The following is a 20,855-nucleotide window of genomic DNA, read 5'->3' on the forward strand; positions in this document are numbered from 1 at the left end:
AAACAAGAGAAACAGTTAGTGCTATAAGTAGTACGAATACAATAAGTGCAACAAGCTAGTATGAAAACAATAAGCGCTAAGTGGAAGGCTCAGGGTAGCACTTCCTGAAGAGGTGGGTCTTCAGCCTACGCCAAAAGATGGGCAGCGACTCCGCTGTCCTGACGTCAATGGGAAGTTCATTCCACCACTGTGGGGCCAGGACAGAAAACAGCCGTGACCGGGTCGATCGGCCGCCAGGACCTCTGAGCGACGGGGCGACCGATCGCCCCGAGGCAGCAGAGCGAAGTGGTCGGGCGGGGGTGTAAGGCTTGACCGTGGCCTGGAGATAGGAAGGAGCTGTTCCTTTCACTGCCCTGTAGGCTAGCACCAGAGTCTTAAACTGGATGAGCTCTTACAGGGAGCCAGTGTACAGAACGGAGAAAGGAAGTTGTGTGGGAGAACTTGGGGCGATTGAACACCAGGCGAGCTGCAGCTTTCTGGACAAGCTCCAGAGGTCTGATGGCCGACATCACAATGTCTGCATCAGACTGCACTGCACTGTGTTACACAACCCAGTGCAGTTGTAACGTAGTCCATTAATGCCACTCAACAAAAACATGAGAGAACAAAAACAACAGAGCATTCCTGTGATGCAGTTTCTGCCACACGTAATAAAAGTAATAAAAACAAAAAGACAACAAATTAAGACAAAAATGCTGCAAAGTTAATAACAGCTACCGGCCTCCGTTAGCGCTTGTCCCCTGATTTATACATCACAAATATTTCATATTACACGTGACTGCAGTGAAGCTTAAAACAACCAACCAACAAACATAACATCATTTATATGTATTTATTTTGTTAAGAAGTGATGAATATAACTTAAAATAATTTAAACAAATCTCTAAAAACCTTGAAAAGTGGTAACAGTATCTATTATAGTAGAGCTTGGAGTGTCTAATTTAAACATGTTGAAGTTTTGAGTTGTTTAATGGAAGTTTTTGTGAAAAACCATCAGATGCTAAGTTATTATTCAAAGCCAAGTATTCTTTATGTCTCAATGTTTCCCAACATGTCCTCACTTCCAAATTGTAAAACTGAAACTGGTCCTTTATATTAATAATTCTTATACATTTCGATAATGAAATGATAAATGAATATTGATTAAAAGTGCAGAGATCACAAACTGTCTGTTAATATGCTTTGATTAAGTGAAAGTAAATCCCATTATAAAATAACACTAATCATCAGAATCATCGTGTGTAGCAGCAGAAATGAATGATGCTCCTCCTGCAGGTCTCGTCTTTGGGCAGTGGGAACGACCACGTGATGGACGCCGTGTCGCAGTGCGAGCAGTACGCCAAGGAGCAGGGAGCCCAGGAGAGGAACGCCCCCTGGAGGCTGTTCTTCAGGAAGGAGATCTTCACGCCCTGGCACTCCCCCACCGAGGACCAGGTCGCCACCAACCTCATCTACCAGCAAACCGTCAGGGGCGTCAAGTTCGGAGAGTACCGCTGCGACAGGGTGCGTTTTTTATGTCTCGTTATTTACTTTAAAGAATTGACATTTTGTGGATATAAGAGAGTTTGATTAAGAGACTGATACACTGTCATGTCTGCATGCCAAGTATGAAGCTGGAGCAGAGAGTGTTTATAAGAAGTGAATGAGTTTGGTGATTTCCAGTTAGCTTAGTTTAGCACAAAGAATAGAAACGGGAGCTTGGCTGTCCGTAGTGCACAGATATGAGAGTGGTCCTCTGACTCAAAACAAATAGGATTATTTCCCAAAGTGTTGAAATATTCCTTTAAATTGTTTGTGAGAATTTAAGCTAGGGAGTAGTAGAAGTGGATATATGCAAACATATATTAAGTGACTAGTTTACTTCATCTCTTTGGACTTTAATTACATTCTTTTTAATATTTATGTTAAAAGATGTTAAAAAAGGCACCTTGGATATATCATAAAACAACATATCTCACAGAACAAATATACACAACATATATACAGTTGTGGTCAAAAGTTTACATACTCTTGTAAAGAACATAATGTCATGGCTCTCTTGAGTTTCCAGTTATTTCTACAACTCTGATTTTTCTCTGATAGAGTGATTGGAACAGATACTTCTTTGTCACAAAAAACATTCATGAAGTTTGGTTCTTTCATGACTTTATTATGGGTTAACAGAAAAAGTGACAAAATCTGCTGGGTCAAAAATATACATACAGCAACATGAATTAGCAATTTTGGTGACTTAGAAAGTTGTGTCAATGAAATGAGCTTCATAGCATGGCCTCTTAACTTCTTGTGAGTGATTATGAGTGACTACAACTGGTGACTTCTCTGAGGCCATTTAAATAGGGCTCATTGGATACAAACGCCCACAAACGCTACAATGGGAAAGTCAAAGGAGCTCAGCATGGATCTGAAAAAGCGAATCATTGACTTGAACAAGTCAGGAAAGTCACTTGGAGCCATTTCAAAGCAGCTGCAGGTCCCAAGAGCAACAGTGCAAACAATTGTTTTGTAAGTATAAAGTGCATGGCACTGTTTTGTCATTGCCACGATCAGGAAGAAAACGCAAGCAATCACCCGCTGCTGAGAGAAAATTGGTCAGGAGGGTGAAGAGTCAACCGAGAACCACCAAAAAGCAGATCTGCCAAGAATTAGAAGCTGCTGGAACACAGGTGTCAGTGTCCACAGTCGAGCGTGTTTTGCATCTCCATGGACTGAGAGGCTGCCGTGCAAGAAGGAAGCCCTTGCTCCAAAAGCGGCACCTTAAGGCTCGACTGAAGTTTGCTGCTGATCACGTGGACAAAGATAAGACCTTCTGGAGGAAAGTTCTGTGGTCAGACGAAACAAAAATCGAGCTGTTTGGCCACAATGCCCAGCAATATGTTTGGAGGAGAAAAGGTGAGGCCTTTAACCCCAAGAACACCATGCCTACCGTCAAGCACGGTGGTGGTAGTATTATGCTGTGGGGCTGTTTTGCTGCCAATGGAACTGGTGCTTTACAGAGAGTAAATGGGAGAATGAAGAAGGAGGATTACCTTCAAATTCTTCAAGATAACCTAAAATCATCAACCCGAAGGTTGGGTCTTGGGCGCAGTTGGGTGTTCCAACAGGACAATGACCCCAAACGCACATCAAAAGTGGTAATGGAATGGCTAAATCAGGCTAGAATTAGGGTTTTAGAATGGCCTTCCCAAAGTCCTGACTTAAAATCCCATTGAGAACATGTGGACAATGCTGAAGAAACAAGTCCATGTCAGAAAGCCATCAAATTTAACTGAACTGCACCAATTCTGTCAAGAGGAGTGGTCAAAGATTCAACGAGAAGCTTGCCAGAAGCTTGTGGATGGCTACCAAAAGCGCCTAATTGAAGTGAAAATGGCCAAGGGACATGTAACCAAATATTAGCACTGCTGTATGTATATTTTTGACCCAGCAGATTTGATCACTTTTTCTGTTAACCCAAGTCATGAAAGAACCAAACTTCATGAATGTTTTTTGTGACAAAGAAGTATCTGTTCCAATCACTCTATCAGAGAAAAATCAGAGTTGTAGAAATAACTGGAAACTCAAGAGAGCCATGACATTATGTTCTTTACAAGTGTATGTAAACTTTTGACCACAACTGTATATATACAACATAATATATATATATATCAGCAAAGGTACTAATTCTACAGTGAATTGTGGTTTTTAGGTACTAATAATAGTAAAAACAAGTAAGAAGACTGATCAGAGAACTGATCAAGACAGAACAAAGTTCATATTCATGTTTCTGAGTAAAAATAATCCTCAAACAAACATTCCGGTATCTGTCTCTGTGTCCCCAGGACGACCTGGCAGAACTGGCCTCTCAGCAGTATTACGTGGACTACGGTTCAGAGATCCTTCTGGAGCGCCTGCTGAGCCTCATCCCCTCCTACATCCCCGACAGAGAGATCAGCAGCTCCAGGACGGTGGAGAAATGGGCTCATTTCATCATGGCTGCACACAAAAAGGTGCTCGTCTCTGGGACAGTCTGTCAACGTCCTCCCAGCGAACTTATGGAGAAGGGAAGCAGGTTTTAGCCAGTCCTCTAGGGATGTCAGTCCACCTCTGTGATTCAGACTCAGAAATGATTTAATGGATTGACATGAAATGTTCAGACTTTCATGGTCCTCAGAGGAAGAATCCTTTTTCCTTTTGTGATCCCTTATCATGTCCTCGAGCACCACCAGCTGCTTGACATTTGGGTGTTCAGTCAAATGTTGACTTTTTTTAAGCATGCTATACGCTAAATTAACATGGTGAACATGGTGAACATTATACCTGCTTCACTACACAGAACAGAGAGCCGTTTGGCTGTATTTGAAAGGAAATACATTTTTGTTCCTGGATACTTAAGAATATGTTTAAAAATGTATAAATATGTATTCACACTTTTGCACGTTACTTGGTGATGCATGTATGTAGATTCATGCATGTCATTTAAATGTAGAAATACATTTTTGTATGTTTTGCCTATAAACATTCTCAAGTACATATTTTTCTTTGCATAATGCAAACCTTTGTCTGACGCTGGTTGAGCTAAGCCTTCAGTTACTTCATATTTTTGTGAACAGTTCTTGATGGGCTTTAAGTCTACAGGTCTTTGTTTGTTTGCATTCATGTTGGAGGGCAATAATAAAAGAAAACCATTTACTCTGTGTAACAACAGTAAATGGTCTCACGTGAACATAGTAAAACATCTCTCTCTCTCTCTCTCTCTCTCTCTCTTCTCTCTCTCTCTATCTCTTTCTCTCTCTCTCTCTCTCTCTCTCTCTCTCTCTCTCTCTCTCAGGGCATCTACACCCAGAAGAGGTTTGACCCTCAGAAGGTGAAGGAGGAGGTGGTGGACTTCGCTCGACATAAGTGGCCTCTGCTTTTCTCTCGCTTCTACGAAGCCTTCAAGTTCTCGGGTGAGAATCTGCGACCTCTTAGTGGACTAGTTCCGTTTCAGTTGAGTCCGCCAACCTTTCACATTCGTACAAAGCGTGATGGTCATTGTACAAATGTGAGCAACCAAATAATTATTTCACCTCAATTTCAGGCCTTTATTGTCATATGTATGATAATTATAGAGAAGCAGGCGTAGGCAAATAATGCTTGGATCTAATTCAGATCTTCAGATTCTTATTAAATATGTTTAAAAATAAAAAAAATCACTCAAGTAAAAATGAGAATTTACAACATGAAATAGGGCAGAAGTTAACATATATATTATATTATATATTTACGGTAGACAGGTGTATAGTAATTGCAAAATGAATAAACTGTAATGTAAACATGAATAGATGTATATGCGAAGTGAGAATTAATACATATATACTCTATACACAGAGAAGTAATCGGGTAGTTAACAGTAGTAAAAGTACTATTATGCCATGGTTACGTGAAGAAAAACAAAGAAATGAAAAGACAAAGATCCTGAGGAAAACTATGTAAATATGGATATGCTAAAACTGCAGCACGAAGTAGGAAAGAGTCCTAATCAAATGAAATATTAACAATAACGTTAATAAAATGACAATTGTATTACAACACAGTCCCTTCCAGGAGCCTTCCTTAGAAATTACAGTTAAATATTGACAGTTATTAAAAACTATGGGACCCATATAATACAGAATATGTGAGCATAATGTCACGGATATTGTCCTGTTGGTTCTGTTCACCCTCTCCTCATCTCTCAGGTCCCAGTCTGCCTAAAAATGACCTGATCGTGGCCGTCAACTGGACCGGGGTTTATTTTGTAGACGAGCAGGAGCAGGTCCTCCTGGAGCTCTCCTTCCCAGAAATCACTGCAGTTTCCAGCAGCAGGTGAGGCATGCTGGGAGCTGTAGTCACTCAACGGTCCTTTCTTTCATTCCATTTTCATCCACTTCTTTTAATCTCTTCCAAGTTAAAGCTATACCAGTACAAGTCCATTTACTGTCTTCAAACTGGCTCCGGTTTCTCTCTTCCAACAACAACAGTTGGAATTTCTCTTTTAAATTCCCAATTAGGACATTTTTTATTTTTCAAGTGTCAAGTCTTATACAGCTGGTTGGATTTAAACTCATGAGGTGGCCTTGTTATAGAGCTTTCTGTTATAGAGCTTTCCGTTATAGAGCTCTCCGTTATAGAGCTCTCCGTCATAGAGCTTTCCGTCATAGAGCTTTCCGTTATAGAGCTCTCCGTTACAGAGCTTTCCGTTATAGTGCTCTCCGTTGTAGAGCTCTCCGTTACAGAGCTTTCCGTTGTAGAGCTTTCCGTTAAAGAGCTTTCCGTTATAGAGCTTTCCGTTATAGAGCTCTCCATTATAGAGCTCTCCGTCATAGAGCTTTCCGTTATAGAGCTCTCCGTTACAGAGCTTTCCGTTATAGTGCTCTCCGTTGTAGAGCTCTCCGTTACAGAGCTTTCCGTTGTAGAGCTCTCCGTTAAAGAGCTCTCCGTTATAGAGCTTTCCGTTGTAGAGCTCTCCATTATAGAGCTTTCCGTTCCGTTATAGAGCTCTCTGTTATAGAGTCAAAGTTTGTTTCTCTTAACCATGATGTCAAAGGCCCTTTAACTGTAATCAAGTAGTTGATGCAACCCAAACCATAATATCTATAATGATTTACCATCAGTATTGATTGGACATGTAATTTTCCAGTTTAACCGAAGCTTATTTTCAGTTGTGTATCACATCAGGAAATCGGTTTTGAGAGCACAAATGATGTTGTGCTGGTGGTCAGAAAATGCTTATATGTGTTGTTCTGCAGAGCGTTGACAATCAGTTTATTTTGTCGTTTGATCGGAGGACTTGTTTTGCTTCCAGGGGAGGAAAGTTACAGAGTCAGAGTTTCACTTTGGCTACCATCAAAGGAGACGAGTACACCTTCACCTCCAACAACGCGGAGGACATCCGGGACCTGGTGGTCACCTTCCTGGAAGGCCTGAGGAAGAGGTCGAAGTTCGTGGTCGCGCTGCAAGACAACCCCAACCCTTGTAAGTCCTGAACAGTGAAGGATATATATATATATACAAACAAATATATACAAACATATATATATTATATATATATATTACATATATGTATGTAATACTGTGAACGTACAACAATAATGATGTACGTTCACAGTATTACTCCGTAGGTACTAACTGAAAATCTACCTGTGACATATATGAAATCTACTTAAGACAATGACAATATTTTTGAAATTCAGGTTATAAAAAATGTCCTAAAATGTCTGTAATTGTGACAATTAAAAAATATTTTTGTGCATATAGAATAAGAATATAAAGTACAGTCCAATTTGCAGAAATATTCAGTTTAGTATCACATATGACAAAGTTAATCAACAAACACACTTTTAAAAAGCTAAAACTAGGTAATGTTTGGCATTTTTGCCTGAAAAATAACTTTGAAAATAAATCAATTAATGGTCCAAATTTTACTTTCGATCAACTAATCAATATATATACAAAAATGTATAATTGCAACTAATCTATAGTCTAAGTTGATGGTGGTTAGCCTTGTGTGTGGAGTGATCCTCTTTTTAACACTTAACTTTAATAAGAATTTGTTTCTTTTTTTTTTAGGACTATGGCAGAATGTTGGTAGTTTTGGCCCTGAATGCACTAACCCAGAATACAATCTTCACATAGAAATAGTTCATGTGGAACAGTGTGCAACACGAATGTACTTTGAGTACATTATACGTTAGAGAGATTTCCATCAAACACATTTTCATTAATGCTCTGTAAATTAAATATTAGTAGTAATAGAAGAAATGCCAGTTAGTCATCTCACCTCCGACTGTGTTTCTTTTTCCACAGCTGGAGAGGAGTCCACGTTCCTGAGCTTCATGAAGGGAGACCTGATCCTGTTGGACCAGGACACCGGCGAGCAGGTGCTCAACTCTGGCTGGGCTCACGGTGTCAACGAACGGACCAATCAGAGAGGAGATTTCCCAGCCGACTGCGTCTACGTCCTGCCCTGCGTGACCCGACCTCAGCAAGAAATAATGGTGAGAGAAAAAGACGTCACATCCAAGAGACGTGTTTCTGACTCGTCCTCACAGCTCGGACTTCCTCCCCTTCTCCTCACTGTCAATGCTGAGAAGCTGCTTCATGGGCACAGCTCAGTCTGCAGGAAGATACAACTTCATTTCAACGTTTTTAAAGTTTTTTAGGTTGAGTAATAATTGTCCACAGTTCAACCAAAAGTTTCAGAACAAAATATGTGATTATTCATGAAGTTTCTTTTCTATTATCTTATATAGCTATAAAATAAATAACAAAAGAGAACAGAATCCAAAGAAACAAATCAGTAAAGGATCAAAATGAACAATGTAGAGATTTGATTTAGTTTACGTCCATGACAGACAACATGTGTGTCAGCTGACATTATACACACAGCAACAGAAAGCTGAATAACCACGTTTGTAATTATATTTATTTAAGACATTAATCAACAACGTACGTTGTTTAAACCTGTGACGCTCTTGTTATAGTTTCTCTCACACCATTACTTCTGTATTTTTGAGTATCAACTTTTCTTTTCTATTTAATTACCCAGCACACAGTAGACTTTAAAATATGACATCATCGTCACTTGAGAGGAAGTTGACCATTAGAATCAATACAAAACAAGATGTACATTTTCTAATATCAGCAGAAGGGAATGTGACTTACATTTCCCTCTGTGCATCGGACAAAGAACAAAGAGAGATTAAGAGCCAATGGGGGCCCAAAATGTATTTTTTATGTAATAAAATATACATTTTAAAGAGTGTCGTGTGTCTTTCTCCAGATACAACTTCATTTAGTTTGTGTTTTCACACTGGGATGTTAACGCTCTAAACCTGTTAACACGTTGCCGTAACAGATTCAATCTGATCTGATTTAAACATCCATCTCTTCCTTTTGTTTGAACAGACCTACTGGAGGTCCCTCATGATGAAATGCTCAATGTTTAATGAATGTAATGTGATGTGATCCAACCAATCAGGCGCTGGTTACCATGACACCGGGCCAGCGGCAGGAGTCGGTTCGTGTTTCGCAGCTCGTCCTGCCGGAGAGCGCCGACAGGACGAAACCCTACACACTGGAGGAGTTCTCCTACGACTACTTCAGGTACGCACACACACGCACACACACACGCACGCACACACATTAAAATGAACTTATCCGTGAAACATGCTACTGTTTTAGATTATAGCTTTGCTCGTTATTCTCTGAAAAGGCTTCCAGTAAATCCTCCTGAAGTGATGGAGCAGCTCAGGGATCGGTCCTTTAGTGTTCTTCATTTAAATAGAATCATTCAAAGTAATAAAATCAATTGACTCACAGAATGAATGATTTTAACAATAGCACGTGAGATTGTCTATCTGGAAACTTCCTTCACTTGAAACCAGACTGTTCAGAAGTTACCATCATCGCAGGTCCATCTGTGGCCAGTAAACTAAAATGTGATGTCAACATGTGAACATGTGGTCTGCTTCTTCCAGGCCTCCTCCCAAACACACCCTGAGCAGAGTGATGGTCACTAAGAATCGTGGGAAGGACAAGATGTGGAGCTGCACCAGAGAGCCGCTGAAGCAGCCGCTGCTGAAGAAGGTCGTCAACCACGAGGAGCTGGCTCAGGACGCCTGCATGTCCTTCATAGATATCTTTTGAAAACAGCTGACGCAGCGCTGTGTAAGGCTGATGTCTTGACCATTTTAACGTACTCCGGCTCCTGTGTGGCGTCACTAAACCCGAACAAAGCCGGTTTCCACATGTACTCGGTCAACTCTGTGTTAACCGGTTTAACTTGAGCTTGTGAAAGAGGCCGGTTTGTGACAAACAGAAAATGTAACAAACACAGATCCAGAGCAGCATATTCATTCCTTGCAAGGAAACTTATTTAAAAAATATGCTTTAGTACAAGAGACCAGCTACACTATTTGCTGTGTTATAATAATAATAATAATAATACTTTTGTTTTATATAGCTCTTTTCTGAGTACCCAAAGACGCTTTACATAGGGGAGAGATAATTTATAATAATCTTTATTTTAATGTGTTTTTGCTTTAACAGAAAAAAACTAAAACTGAGCACTATGATATAAAGCAGCAACATAAGAAGTTGAAAATGATAAAGAAACCAAATTCTAGAAGCATAAGTTAACCTCACAATTTATTATTGATCTATAATCTCATAGGTTTAGTTTACTGTGTCGGTTAAACACTGTTGCAACCCTTTACCCTGACGTAACCTCATGATATTCAGCCAAAACAAACCATAACCTGAATTTATTTATATGTTTTACCAGATGTTCTGTCTATGCTGGACTCCTAAGGTTGATTAATGTTGGTTAAATTCAGGCTCTCTGTGTCACATCCTCATATTCATGCCCATTCATTTGTATTGGAGCTAATCAGGTTGTTGTATTCCTTGACGTTTGTCCCACCTATGATGAAGTACATGGGCGACTACCCGTCCAAGCGGACGCGCTCCGTCAACGAGTTGACGGACCAGATCTTTGAAGGAGCGCTGAAGGCGGAACCTCTGAAAGACGAGATCTACTGTCAGATCATCAAGCAGCTCACCGACAACCACGTCAAGTGTGTAAACCTCATTATCAGTGCTATCACTGTTATCACTGTTATCAGTGTTATCACTGTTATCAGTGCACAATATGAATGATGATGATAATTGTAAGTTTCACACTTACATTAAAACGTTTCCATGAAGTCACACCAGATTTTCACGAATCTTCTGAGTTCTAATGAAACAACCCAAACATGTCATCACTGTGTCTGCAGTATTAAGCAGGAGGACCAGTAGACGTTCCTCAGCAGACTCTGATCGTGAGCGTTTTTGTTCTGCAGGTACAGTGAGGAGAAAGGCTGGGAACTGCTGTGGTTGTGTACTGGTCTGTTTCCTCCCAGTAACGTGCTGCTGCCTCACATCCAGCGCTTCCTCCAGTCCAAGAAACACCACCCGCTCTCTGGAGACTGCATGCAGAGGCTGCACAAGGCTCTACGGTACAACGGCTCTACGGCTTTCATCTGTTTCAACTGATTATTGCTGAATTTCAATTCAATTCAATTAATTTTGTACAGCCCAAAATCACAAATCACAAATTTGCCTCAGGGGGCTTTACAATCTGTACACATATGACATCCTCTGACCTTTGACCCTCACATCAGAACAGGAAGAACTCCCCAAAAACCTGAGGACACAATGAACAACATAACAGTTACAAGACATTCAATGCATATGACAGAAATGATTCATATAGTGAGAGTAGTAAGCATAATAATGATGGAATAAAAATCACGACTACTGGTAATAACAGAAGTTATAGTAGAATAAGAATAGAATAACAGAAGCAGTAATAGCAATGTGTTTTAATAAGTTCAGAAAGTTATTAAAACACACACACACACCACTAATCGGAAGATTGGCGGTTCATCCCCGGCTCCTGAATTTTTTATTTTGTTTTATTGTTGTCATGGTAACAGTAATGGATCCAGGAAGTACCCTCCTCATCTGGTGGAAGTGGAGGCGATCCAACACAAGACAACCCAGATCTTCCACAAAGTCTACTTCCCCGACGATACAGACGAGGTCTCACACACACGCACACGCACACACACACACACACACACACACACACACACACACACACACACACACACACAGGTGTATATATTTCCTCTTATCAACAAGAACATTGACACATTGAGCATGCTTGTGCTCTCAAACCCACATAGGCATTTGAGGTGGAGTCCAGCACCAAAGCGAAGGATTTCTGCCAGAACATCTCAACCAGACTGCTGCTCAAATCCCCCGAAGGGTTCAGCCTCTTCGTCAAGATCTCAGACAAGGTCAGAGGTCAACGAGTGTTGCTCAGAAACTATATTACATCATTGTAGTTTCATGAGGCTCCATATACCTTTTTATTAAAGTATTGAAATTAAAACTGTTTATTACCATATACATAGTGTGTGTGTGTGTGTGTGTGTGTGTGTGTGTGTGTGTGTGTGTCTGCAGGTGATCAGTGTTCCAGAGGGAGATTTCTTCTTTGACTTTGTCAGACATTTGACGGACTGGATCAAGAAATCTCGACCAGCTAAAGACGGTTGGTACCTCCATTAATCATTCGTGCTCTGACTAACCTCCTGCTGTTAACAGGTTAACAGGAGTAACAGGTTACTTGGTGGTAGTTACTTAGTTATAGGACGCATAAGTAGGCACTTGACTACTCACTAATGAAGCAGTTTGGGTAGCGAGCGTCCCCTCAGGACACTTGGAGACACGTTTCAAACTGAAATGTGAGCTTTCCTCTTCACTCACTGCTCCAGTCAGAAGCTCTTCTTGTTTATTCAGGTTTGCTCAACATCAGGAAGTACAACCAGCTGCAGGGTGACTTTATGAAGGAGGCTGGACAAACCTGCAGTTAAAAACATATGAAACTGATATAACTCCAGGGATTTAAAGTGGATCACACTTATATTTCACCCTCTTCTCATCCTACCCAGTAGGAACCGTTCCCTCTCTGACCTATCAGGTGTTCTTCATGAAGAAGTTGTGGACCAACACAGTTCCAGGGAAGGACTCCTTCGCCGACTCGATCTTTCACTACTACCAGGTCGGTTGTAAGGGACGTGAGAATTACTTCTAAAGTTTCAGGCAGCAACTCTCTCCTGACATCGTGTCATCCAAGGTCTTTCTCTGTTTAAATTGTTATTGTCTGCTATGTTTGATTTATACTAGAACTGTACCTCTGTACTTCTTCCCCTCATCCTCTTCTTTTGATTAGGAGCTACCTAAGTACCTGCGTGGCTACCATAAGTGTTCACGGGAGGAGGTTTTCCAGCTTGCAGCGCTCATCTACCGCGTCAAGTTTGAGGATGACAAATCCCACTTTCCTACAATTCCCAAGATGCTTCGGGAGCTGGTTCCCCAGGATCTCATTCGTCAGATGTCACCAGATGACTGGAAAAGGGTAAACCTGCAAAACTCCACTGACTTCTTGTAGCCATATTGATATTAAATATCTAATTTTTAATTCACTTTTTTTCTTTGACCTCGTATCCCAGAGTCAAATTATATCTGTAATTATATTTGTAATTTTGATATTGGATGTGTGTGTGTGTGTGTGTGTGTGTGTATATATCTATATATATATATATATATATATATATATATATATATATAATTTATAATCTAATATGACTTTTTTTGACATACTATACTATGACTTTTTTTGACATACTATGACTTTTTTGACATAATATACTATGACAGTTTTTTTACTTTTTCGACAGGCTATACTATGACTGTTTTCGACATAATATACTACGACTGTTTTCGACATAATATACTACGACTGTTTTTTCACTTTTTTCGACATGCTATTCTATGACCGGTTTTCACTTTTTTCGACATGCTATACTATGACAATTTTTCACTTTTTTCGACAGACTATACTATGACTGTTTTCGACATAATATACTACGACTGTTTTTTCACTTTTTTCGACATGCTATACTATGACAATTTTTCACTTTTTTCGACAGGCTATACTATGACTGTTTTTGACATAAAATATTATGATTTTTTTTGGTGACTTTTTTCGACATGCTATACTATGACCGTTTTTCACTTTTTTCGACAGGCTATACTATGACTGTTTTCGACATAATATATTATGATTTTATTTGTGACTTTTTTCGACAGGCTATACTATGACTGTTTTCGACATAATATACTTTGACTGTTTTTTTACTTTTTTCGACATGCTATACTATGACAATTTTTCACTTTTTTTCGACAGGCTATACTATGACTGTTTTCGACATAATATATTATGATTTTTTTTTTACTTTTTTCGACATGCTATACTGTGACCGTTTTTCACTTTTTTCGACAGGCTATACTATGACTGTTTTCGACAGGCTATACTATGACTTTTTTCGACATGCTATACTATGACCGTTTTTTTGACTTTTTTCGACATGCTATACTGTGACCGTTTTTCACTTTTTTCGACAGGCTATACTATGACTGTTTTCGACATAATATACTATGACCGTTTTTTTACTTTTTTCGACATGCTATACTATGACTGTTTTCGACATAATATACTATGACCGTTTTTTTACTTTTTTCGACATGCTATACTATGACTGTTTTTCACTTTTTTCGACAGGCTATACTATGACTGTTTTTCACTTTTTTCGACAGGCTATACTATGACTGTTTTCGACATAATATACTACGACTGTTTTTTCACTTTTTTCGACAGGCTATACTATGACTGTTTTTCACTTTTTTCGACAGGCTATACTGTGACCGTTTTTCACTTTTTTCGACAGGCTATACTATGACTGTTTTCGACAGGCTATACTATGACTGTTTTCGACATAATATACTACGACTGTTTTTTGACTTTTTTCGACATGCTATAATGTGACCGTTTTTCACTTTTTTCGACAGGTTATGCTATGACCGTTTTTCACTTTTTTCGACAGGCTATGCTATGACCGTTTTCGACATACTATATACTATGACCGTTTTTGACTTTTTGCGACAAGCTATACTATGACTGTTTTTGACAGTCTACACTATGACTGTTTTTGACATAATATACTATGACCGTTTTTTTACTTTTTTCGACATGCTATACTATGACAATTTTTCACTGTTTTCGACATGCTATACTATGACCGTTTTTCACTGTTTTCGACAGGCTATACTATGACTGTTTTCGACATAATATATTATGATTTTATTTGTGACTTTTTTCGACAGGCTATACTATGACTGTTTTCGACAGGCTATACTATGACTGTTTTCGACATAATATACTATGACTGTTTTCCACTTTTTTCGACATGCTATACTATGACAATTTTTCACTTTTTTTCGACAGGCTATACTATGACTGTTTTCGACAGGCTATACTATGACTTTTTTCGACATGCTATACTGTGACCGTTTTTCACTTTTTTCGACAGGCTATACTATGACTGTTTTCGACATAATATACTATGACCGTTTTTTTACTTTTTTCGACATGCTATACTATGACTGTTTTCGACATAATATACTATGACCGTTTTTTTACTTTTTTCGACATGCTATACTATGACCGGTTTTCACTTTTTTCGACAGGCTATACTATGACTGTTTTTCACTTTTTTCGACAGGCTATACTATGACTGTTTTTCACTTTTTTCGACAGGCTGTACTATGACTGTTTTCGACATGCTATACTATGACTGTTTTCGACATAATATACTATGACCGTTTTTTTACTTTTTTCGACATGCTATACTATGACCGGTTTTCACTTTTTTCGACAGGCTATACTATGACTGTTTTTCACTTTTTTCGACAGGCTATACTATGACTGTTTTTCACTTTTTTCGACAGGCTATACTATGACTGTTTTCGACATAATATACTACGACTGTTTTTTCACTTTTTTCGACAGGCTATACTATGACTGTTTTTCACTTTTTTCGACAGGCTATACTATGACCGTTTTTCACTTTTTTCGACAGGCTATACTATGACTGTTTTCGACAGGCTATACTATGACTGTTTTCGACAGGCTATACTACGACTGTTTTTTCACTTTTTTCGACATGCTATACTGTGACCGTTTTTCACTTTTTTCGACAGGCTATATTATGACCGTTTTCGACATAATATACTGTGACCGTTTTTTTACTTTTTTCGACATGCTATACTATGACTGTTTTCGACATAATATACTATGACAGTTTTTCACTTTTTTCGACAGGCTATGCTATGACCGTTTTTCACTTTTTTCGACATGCTATACTATGACTGTTTTCGACATAATATACTACAACTGTTTTTTGACTTTTTTCGACAGGCTATACTGTGACCGTTTTTCACTTTTTTTGACATGCTATACTATGACCGTTTTTCACTTTTTTTGACATGCTATACTATGACTGTTTTTCACTTTTTTCGACATACTATATACTATGACCGTTTTTCACTTTTTTCGACAGGCTATACTATGACCGTTTTTCACTTTTTTCGACAGGCTATACTATGACTGTTTTCGACAGGCTATACTATGACTGTTTTCGACATAATATACTACGACTGTTTTTTCACTTTTTTCGACATGCTATACTGTGACCGTTTTTCACTTTTTTCGACAGGCTATGCTATGACCGTTTTCGACATAATATACTGTGACCGTTTTTTTACTTTTTTCGACATGCTATACTATGACTGTTTTCGACATAATATACTATGACTGTTTTTCACTTTTTTCGACAGGCTATACTATGACTGTTTTAGACAGTCTATACTATGACTGTTTTTGACATAATATATTATGATTTTATTTGTGACTTTTTTCGACATGCTATAATATGACCGTTTTTCACTTTTTTTGACATGCTATACGATGACTGTTTTCGACAGGCTATACTCTGACTGTTTTCGACAGTCTATACTATGACTGTTTTCGACATAATATATTATGATTTTATTTGTGACTTTTTTCGACATGCTATAATATGACCGTTTTTCACTTTTTTTGACATGCTATACGATGACTGTTTTCGACAGGCTATACTATGACTGTTTTCGACAGGCTATACTATGACTGTTTTCGACATAATATACTATGACTGTTTTCCACTTTTTTCGACATGCTATACTATGACCGTTTTTCACTTTTTTCGACAGGCTATACTATGACTGTTTTCGACATAATATACTATGACTGTTTTCGACATAATATACTACGACTGTTTTTTCACTTTTTTCGACAGGCTATACTATGACTGTTTTCGACAGTCTATACTATGACTGTTTTTGACATAATATACTCTGACTGTTTTTTGACTTTTTCGACATGCTATACTATGACCGTTTTTCACTTTTTTCGACATGCTACTATGACTGTTTTTCACTTTTTTCGACATACTGTATACTATGACTGTTTTTCACTTTTTTCGACATGCAATACTATGACTCTTTTCGACATGTTATACTGTGACCGTTTTTCACTTTTTTCGACAGGCTATACTATGACCGTTTTTCACTTTTTTCGACAAGCTATACTATGACTGTTTTCGACAGTCTATACTATGACTGTTTTTGACATAATATACTATGACCGTTTTTTTACTTTTTTCGACATGCTATACTATGACCGTTTTTCACTTTTTTTGACATGCTATACTATGACTGTTTTTCACTTTTTTCGACATACTATATACTATGACCGTTTTTCACTTTTTTCGACATGCTATACTATGACTGTTTTCGACATAATATACTACAACTGTTTTTTGACTTTTTTCGACAGGCTATACTGTGACCGTTTTTCACTTTTTTCGACAGGCTATACTATGACTGTTTTCAACATAATATACTATGACTGTTTTCGACATAATATACTACGACTGTTTTTTCACTTTTTTCGACATGCTATACTATGACCGTTTTTCACTTTTTTCGACAGGCTATACTATGACCGTTTTTGACTGTTTTCGACAGTCTATACTATGACTGTTTTTGACATAATGTACTATGACCGTTTTTTTACTTTTTTCGACATGCTATACTATGACTGTTTTCGACATAATATACTATGACCGTTTTTTTACTTTTTTCGACATGCTATACTATGACCGTTTTTCACTTTTTTCGACAGTCTATACTATGACTGTTTTCGACAGTCTATACTATGACTGTTTTTGGCATAATATACTCTGACTGTTTTTTGACTTTTTCGACATGCTATACTATGACCGTTTTTCACTTTTTTCGACATGCTATACTATGACCGTTTTTCACTTTTTTCGACATGCTATACGATGACTGTTTTCGACAGGCTATACTATGACTGTTTTTTTACTTTTTTCGACATGTTATACTATGACCGTTTTTCACTTTTTTCGACATGCTATACGATGACTGTTTTCGACAGGCTATACTATGACTGTTTTTTTACTTTTTTCGACATGTTATACTATGACCGTTTTTCACTTCTTTCGACAGGCTATACTATGACTGTTTTCGACAGGCTATACTATGACTGTTTTCGACATAATATACTACGACTGTTTTTTCACTTTTTTCGACATGCTATACTTTGACAATTTTTCACTTTTTTCGACAGGCTATACTATGACTGTTATCGACAGGCTATACTATGACTGTTTTCGACATAATATACTATGACCGTTTTTTTACTTTTTTCGACATGCTATACTATGACTGTTTTCGACATAATATACTATGACCGTTTTTTTACTTTTTTCGACATGCTATACTATGACTGTTTTCGACATAATATACTATGACAGTTTTTCACTTTTTTCGACAGGCTATGCTATGACCGTTTTTCACTTTTTTCGACATAGTATAGACTGTCGAAAACAGTCATAGTATAGCCTGACTGTTTTTGACATAATATACTCTGACTGTTTTTTGACTTTTTCGACATGCTATACTATGACCGTTTTTCACTTTTTTTGACATGCTATACTATGACTGTTTTTCACTTTTTTCGACATACTATATACTATGACCGTTTTTCACTTTTTTCGACATGCTATACTATGACTGTTTTCGACATAATATACTACAACTGTTTTTTGACTTTTTTCGACAGGCTATACTATGACCGTTTTTCACTTTTTTCGACAGGCTATACTATGACTGTTTTCGACAGGCTATACTATGACTGTTTTCGACATAATATACTACGACTGTTTTTTCACTTTTTTCGACATGCTATACTGTGACCGTTTTTCACTTTTTTCGACAGGCTATGCTATGACCGTTTTCGACATAATATACTGTGACCGTTTTTTTACTTTTTTCGACATGCTATACTATGACTGTTTTCGACATAATATACTATGACAGTTTTTCACTTTTTTCGACAGGCTATGCTATGACTGTTTTTCACTTTTTTCGACAGGCTATACTATGACTGTTTTAGGCAGTCTATACTATGACTGTTTTTGACATAATATATTATGATTTTATTTGTGACTTTTTTCGACATGCTATAATATGACCGTTTTTCACTTTTTTTGACATGCTATACGATGACTGTTTTCGACAGGCTATACTATGACTGTTTTCGACAGTCTATACTATGACTGTTTTCGACATAATATATTATGATTTTATTTGTGACTTTTTTCGACATGCTATAATATGACCGTTTTTCACTTTTTTTGACATGCTATACGATGACTGTTTTCGACAGGCTATACTATGACTGTTTTCGACATAATATACTATGACTGTTTTCGACATAATATACTACGACTGTTTTTTCACTTTTTTCGACAGGCTATACTATGACTGTTTTCGACAGTCTATACTATGACTGTTTTTGACATAATATACTCTGACTGTTTTTTGACTTTTTCGACATGCTATACTATGACCGTTTTTCACTTTTTTCGACATACTATATACTATGACCGTTTTTCACTTTTTTCGACATGCAATACTATGACTCTTTTCGACATGTTATACTGTGACCGTTTTTCACTTTTTTTGACAGGCTATACTATGACCGTTTTTGACTTTTTTCGACAAGCTATACTATGACTGTTTTCGACAATCTATACTATCACTTTTTTTGACATAATATACTATGACCGTTTTTTTACTTTTTTCGACATGCTATACTATGACTGTTTTCGACATAATATACTATGACCGTTTTTTTACTTTTTTCGACATGCTATACGATGACTGTTTTCGACATAATATACTATGACAGTTTTTCACTTTTTTCGACAGGCTATGCTATGACCGTTTTTCACTTTTTTCGACAGGCTATACTATGACTGTTTTCGACAGTCTATACTATGACTGTTTTTGACATAATATACTCTGACTGTTTTTTGACTTTTTCGACATGCTATACTATGACCGTTTTTTAACTTTTTTTGACATGCTATACTATGACTGTTTTTCACTTTTTTCGACATACTATATACTATGACCGTTTTTCACTTTTTTCGACATGCTATACTATGACTGTTTTTGACATAATATACTACAACTGTTTTTTTACTTTTTTCGACAGGCTATACTATGACCGTTTTTCACTTTTTTCGACATGCTATACTATGACTGTTTTCAACATAATATACTATGACTGTTTTCGACATAATATACTACGACTGTTTTTTCACTTTTTTCGACATGCTATACTATGACCGTTTTTCAATTTTTTCGACAGGCTATACTATGACCGTTTTTGACATAATGTACTATGACCGTTTTTTTACTTTTTTCGACATGCTATACTATGACTGTTTTCGACATAATATACTATGACCGTTTTTTTACTTTTTTCGACATGCTATACTATGACTGTTTTTGACATAATATACTCTGACTGTTTTTTGACTTTTTCGACATGCTATACTATGACCGTTTTTCACTTTTTTCGACATGCTATACTATGACCGTTTTTCACTTTTTTCGACATGCTATACGATGACTGTTTTCGACAGGCTATACTATGACTGTTTTTTTACTTTTTTCGACATGTTATACTATGACCGTTTTTCACTTTTTTCGACATGCTATACGATGACTGTTTTCGACAGGCTATACTATGACTGTTTTTTTACTTTTTTCGACATGTTATACTATGACCGTTTTTCACTTCTTTCGACAGGCTATACTATGACTGTTTTCGACAGGCTATACTATGACTGTTTTTGACATAATATACTACGACTGTTTTTTCACTTTTTTCGACATGCTATACTATGACCGTTTTTGACATAATGTACTATGACCGTTTTTTTACTTTTTTCGACATGCTATACTATGACTGTTTTCGACATAATATACTA

At 37.5% G+C, this 20,855-nt stretch overlaps 1 protein-coding gene across 1 annotated transcript in view; it reads left to right on the plus strand.

Moving 5' to 3' along the window:
• Positions 1-20,855, plus strand: part of myo7aa (myosin VIIAa) — an 80,073-nt gene that overhangs the window by 47,930 nt on the left and 11,288 nt on the right. The window contains exons 34-48 of the mRNA XM_068711562.1: positions 1,276-1,503; positions 3,819-3,986; positions 4,808-4,925; positions 5,697-5,823; positions 6,803-6,972; positions 7,804-7,994; positions 8,978-9,102; positions 9,477-9,634; positions 10,421-10,574; positions 10,842-10,997; positions 11,478-11,583; positions 11,730-11,843; positions 12,010-12,097; positions 12,498-12,607; positions 12,779-12,964. Coding sequence (XP_068567663.1) covers positions 1,276-1,503; positions 3,819-3,986; positions 4,808-4,925; positions 5,697-5,823; positions 6,803-6,972; positions 7,804-7,994; positions 8,978-9,102; positions 9,477-9,634; positions 10,421-10,574; positions 10,842-10,997; positions 11,478-11,583; positions 11,730-11,843; positions 12,010-12,097; positions 12,498-12,607; positions 12,779-12,964 — 2,199 coding nt within the window. The remainder of the gene's footprint in view (positions 1-1,275; positions 1,504-3,818; positions 3,987-4,807; positions 4,926-5,696; positions 5,824-6,802; positions 6,973-7,803; positions 7,995-8,977; positions 9,103-9,476; positions 9,635-10,420; positions 10,575-10,841; positions 10,998-11,477; positions 11,584-11,729; positions 11,844-12,009; positions 12,098-12,497; positions 12,608-12,778; positions 12,965-20,855) is intronic.

The sequence above is a fragment of the Cebidichthys violaceus genome, unplaced genomic scaffold (assembly GCF_023349555.1).
Source record: "Cebidichthys violaceus isolate CVI_PGR_0920_01 unplaced genomic scaffold, fCebVio1.0.p SCAF_161, whole genome shotgun sequence".
Lineage (NCBI taxonomy): Eukaryota > Metazoa > Chordata > Actinopteri > Perciformes > Stichaeidae > Cebidichthys > Cebidichthys violaceus.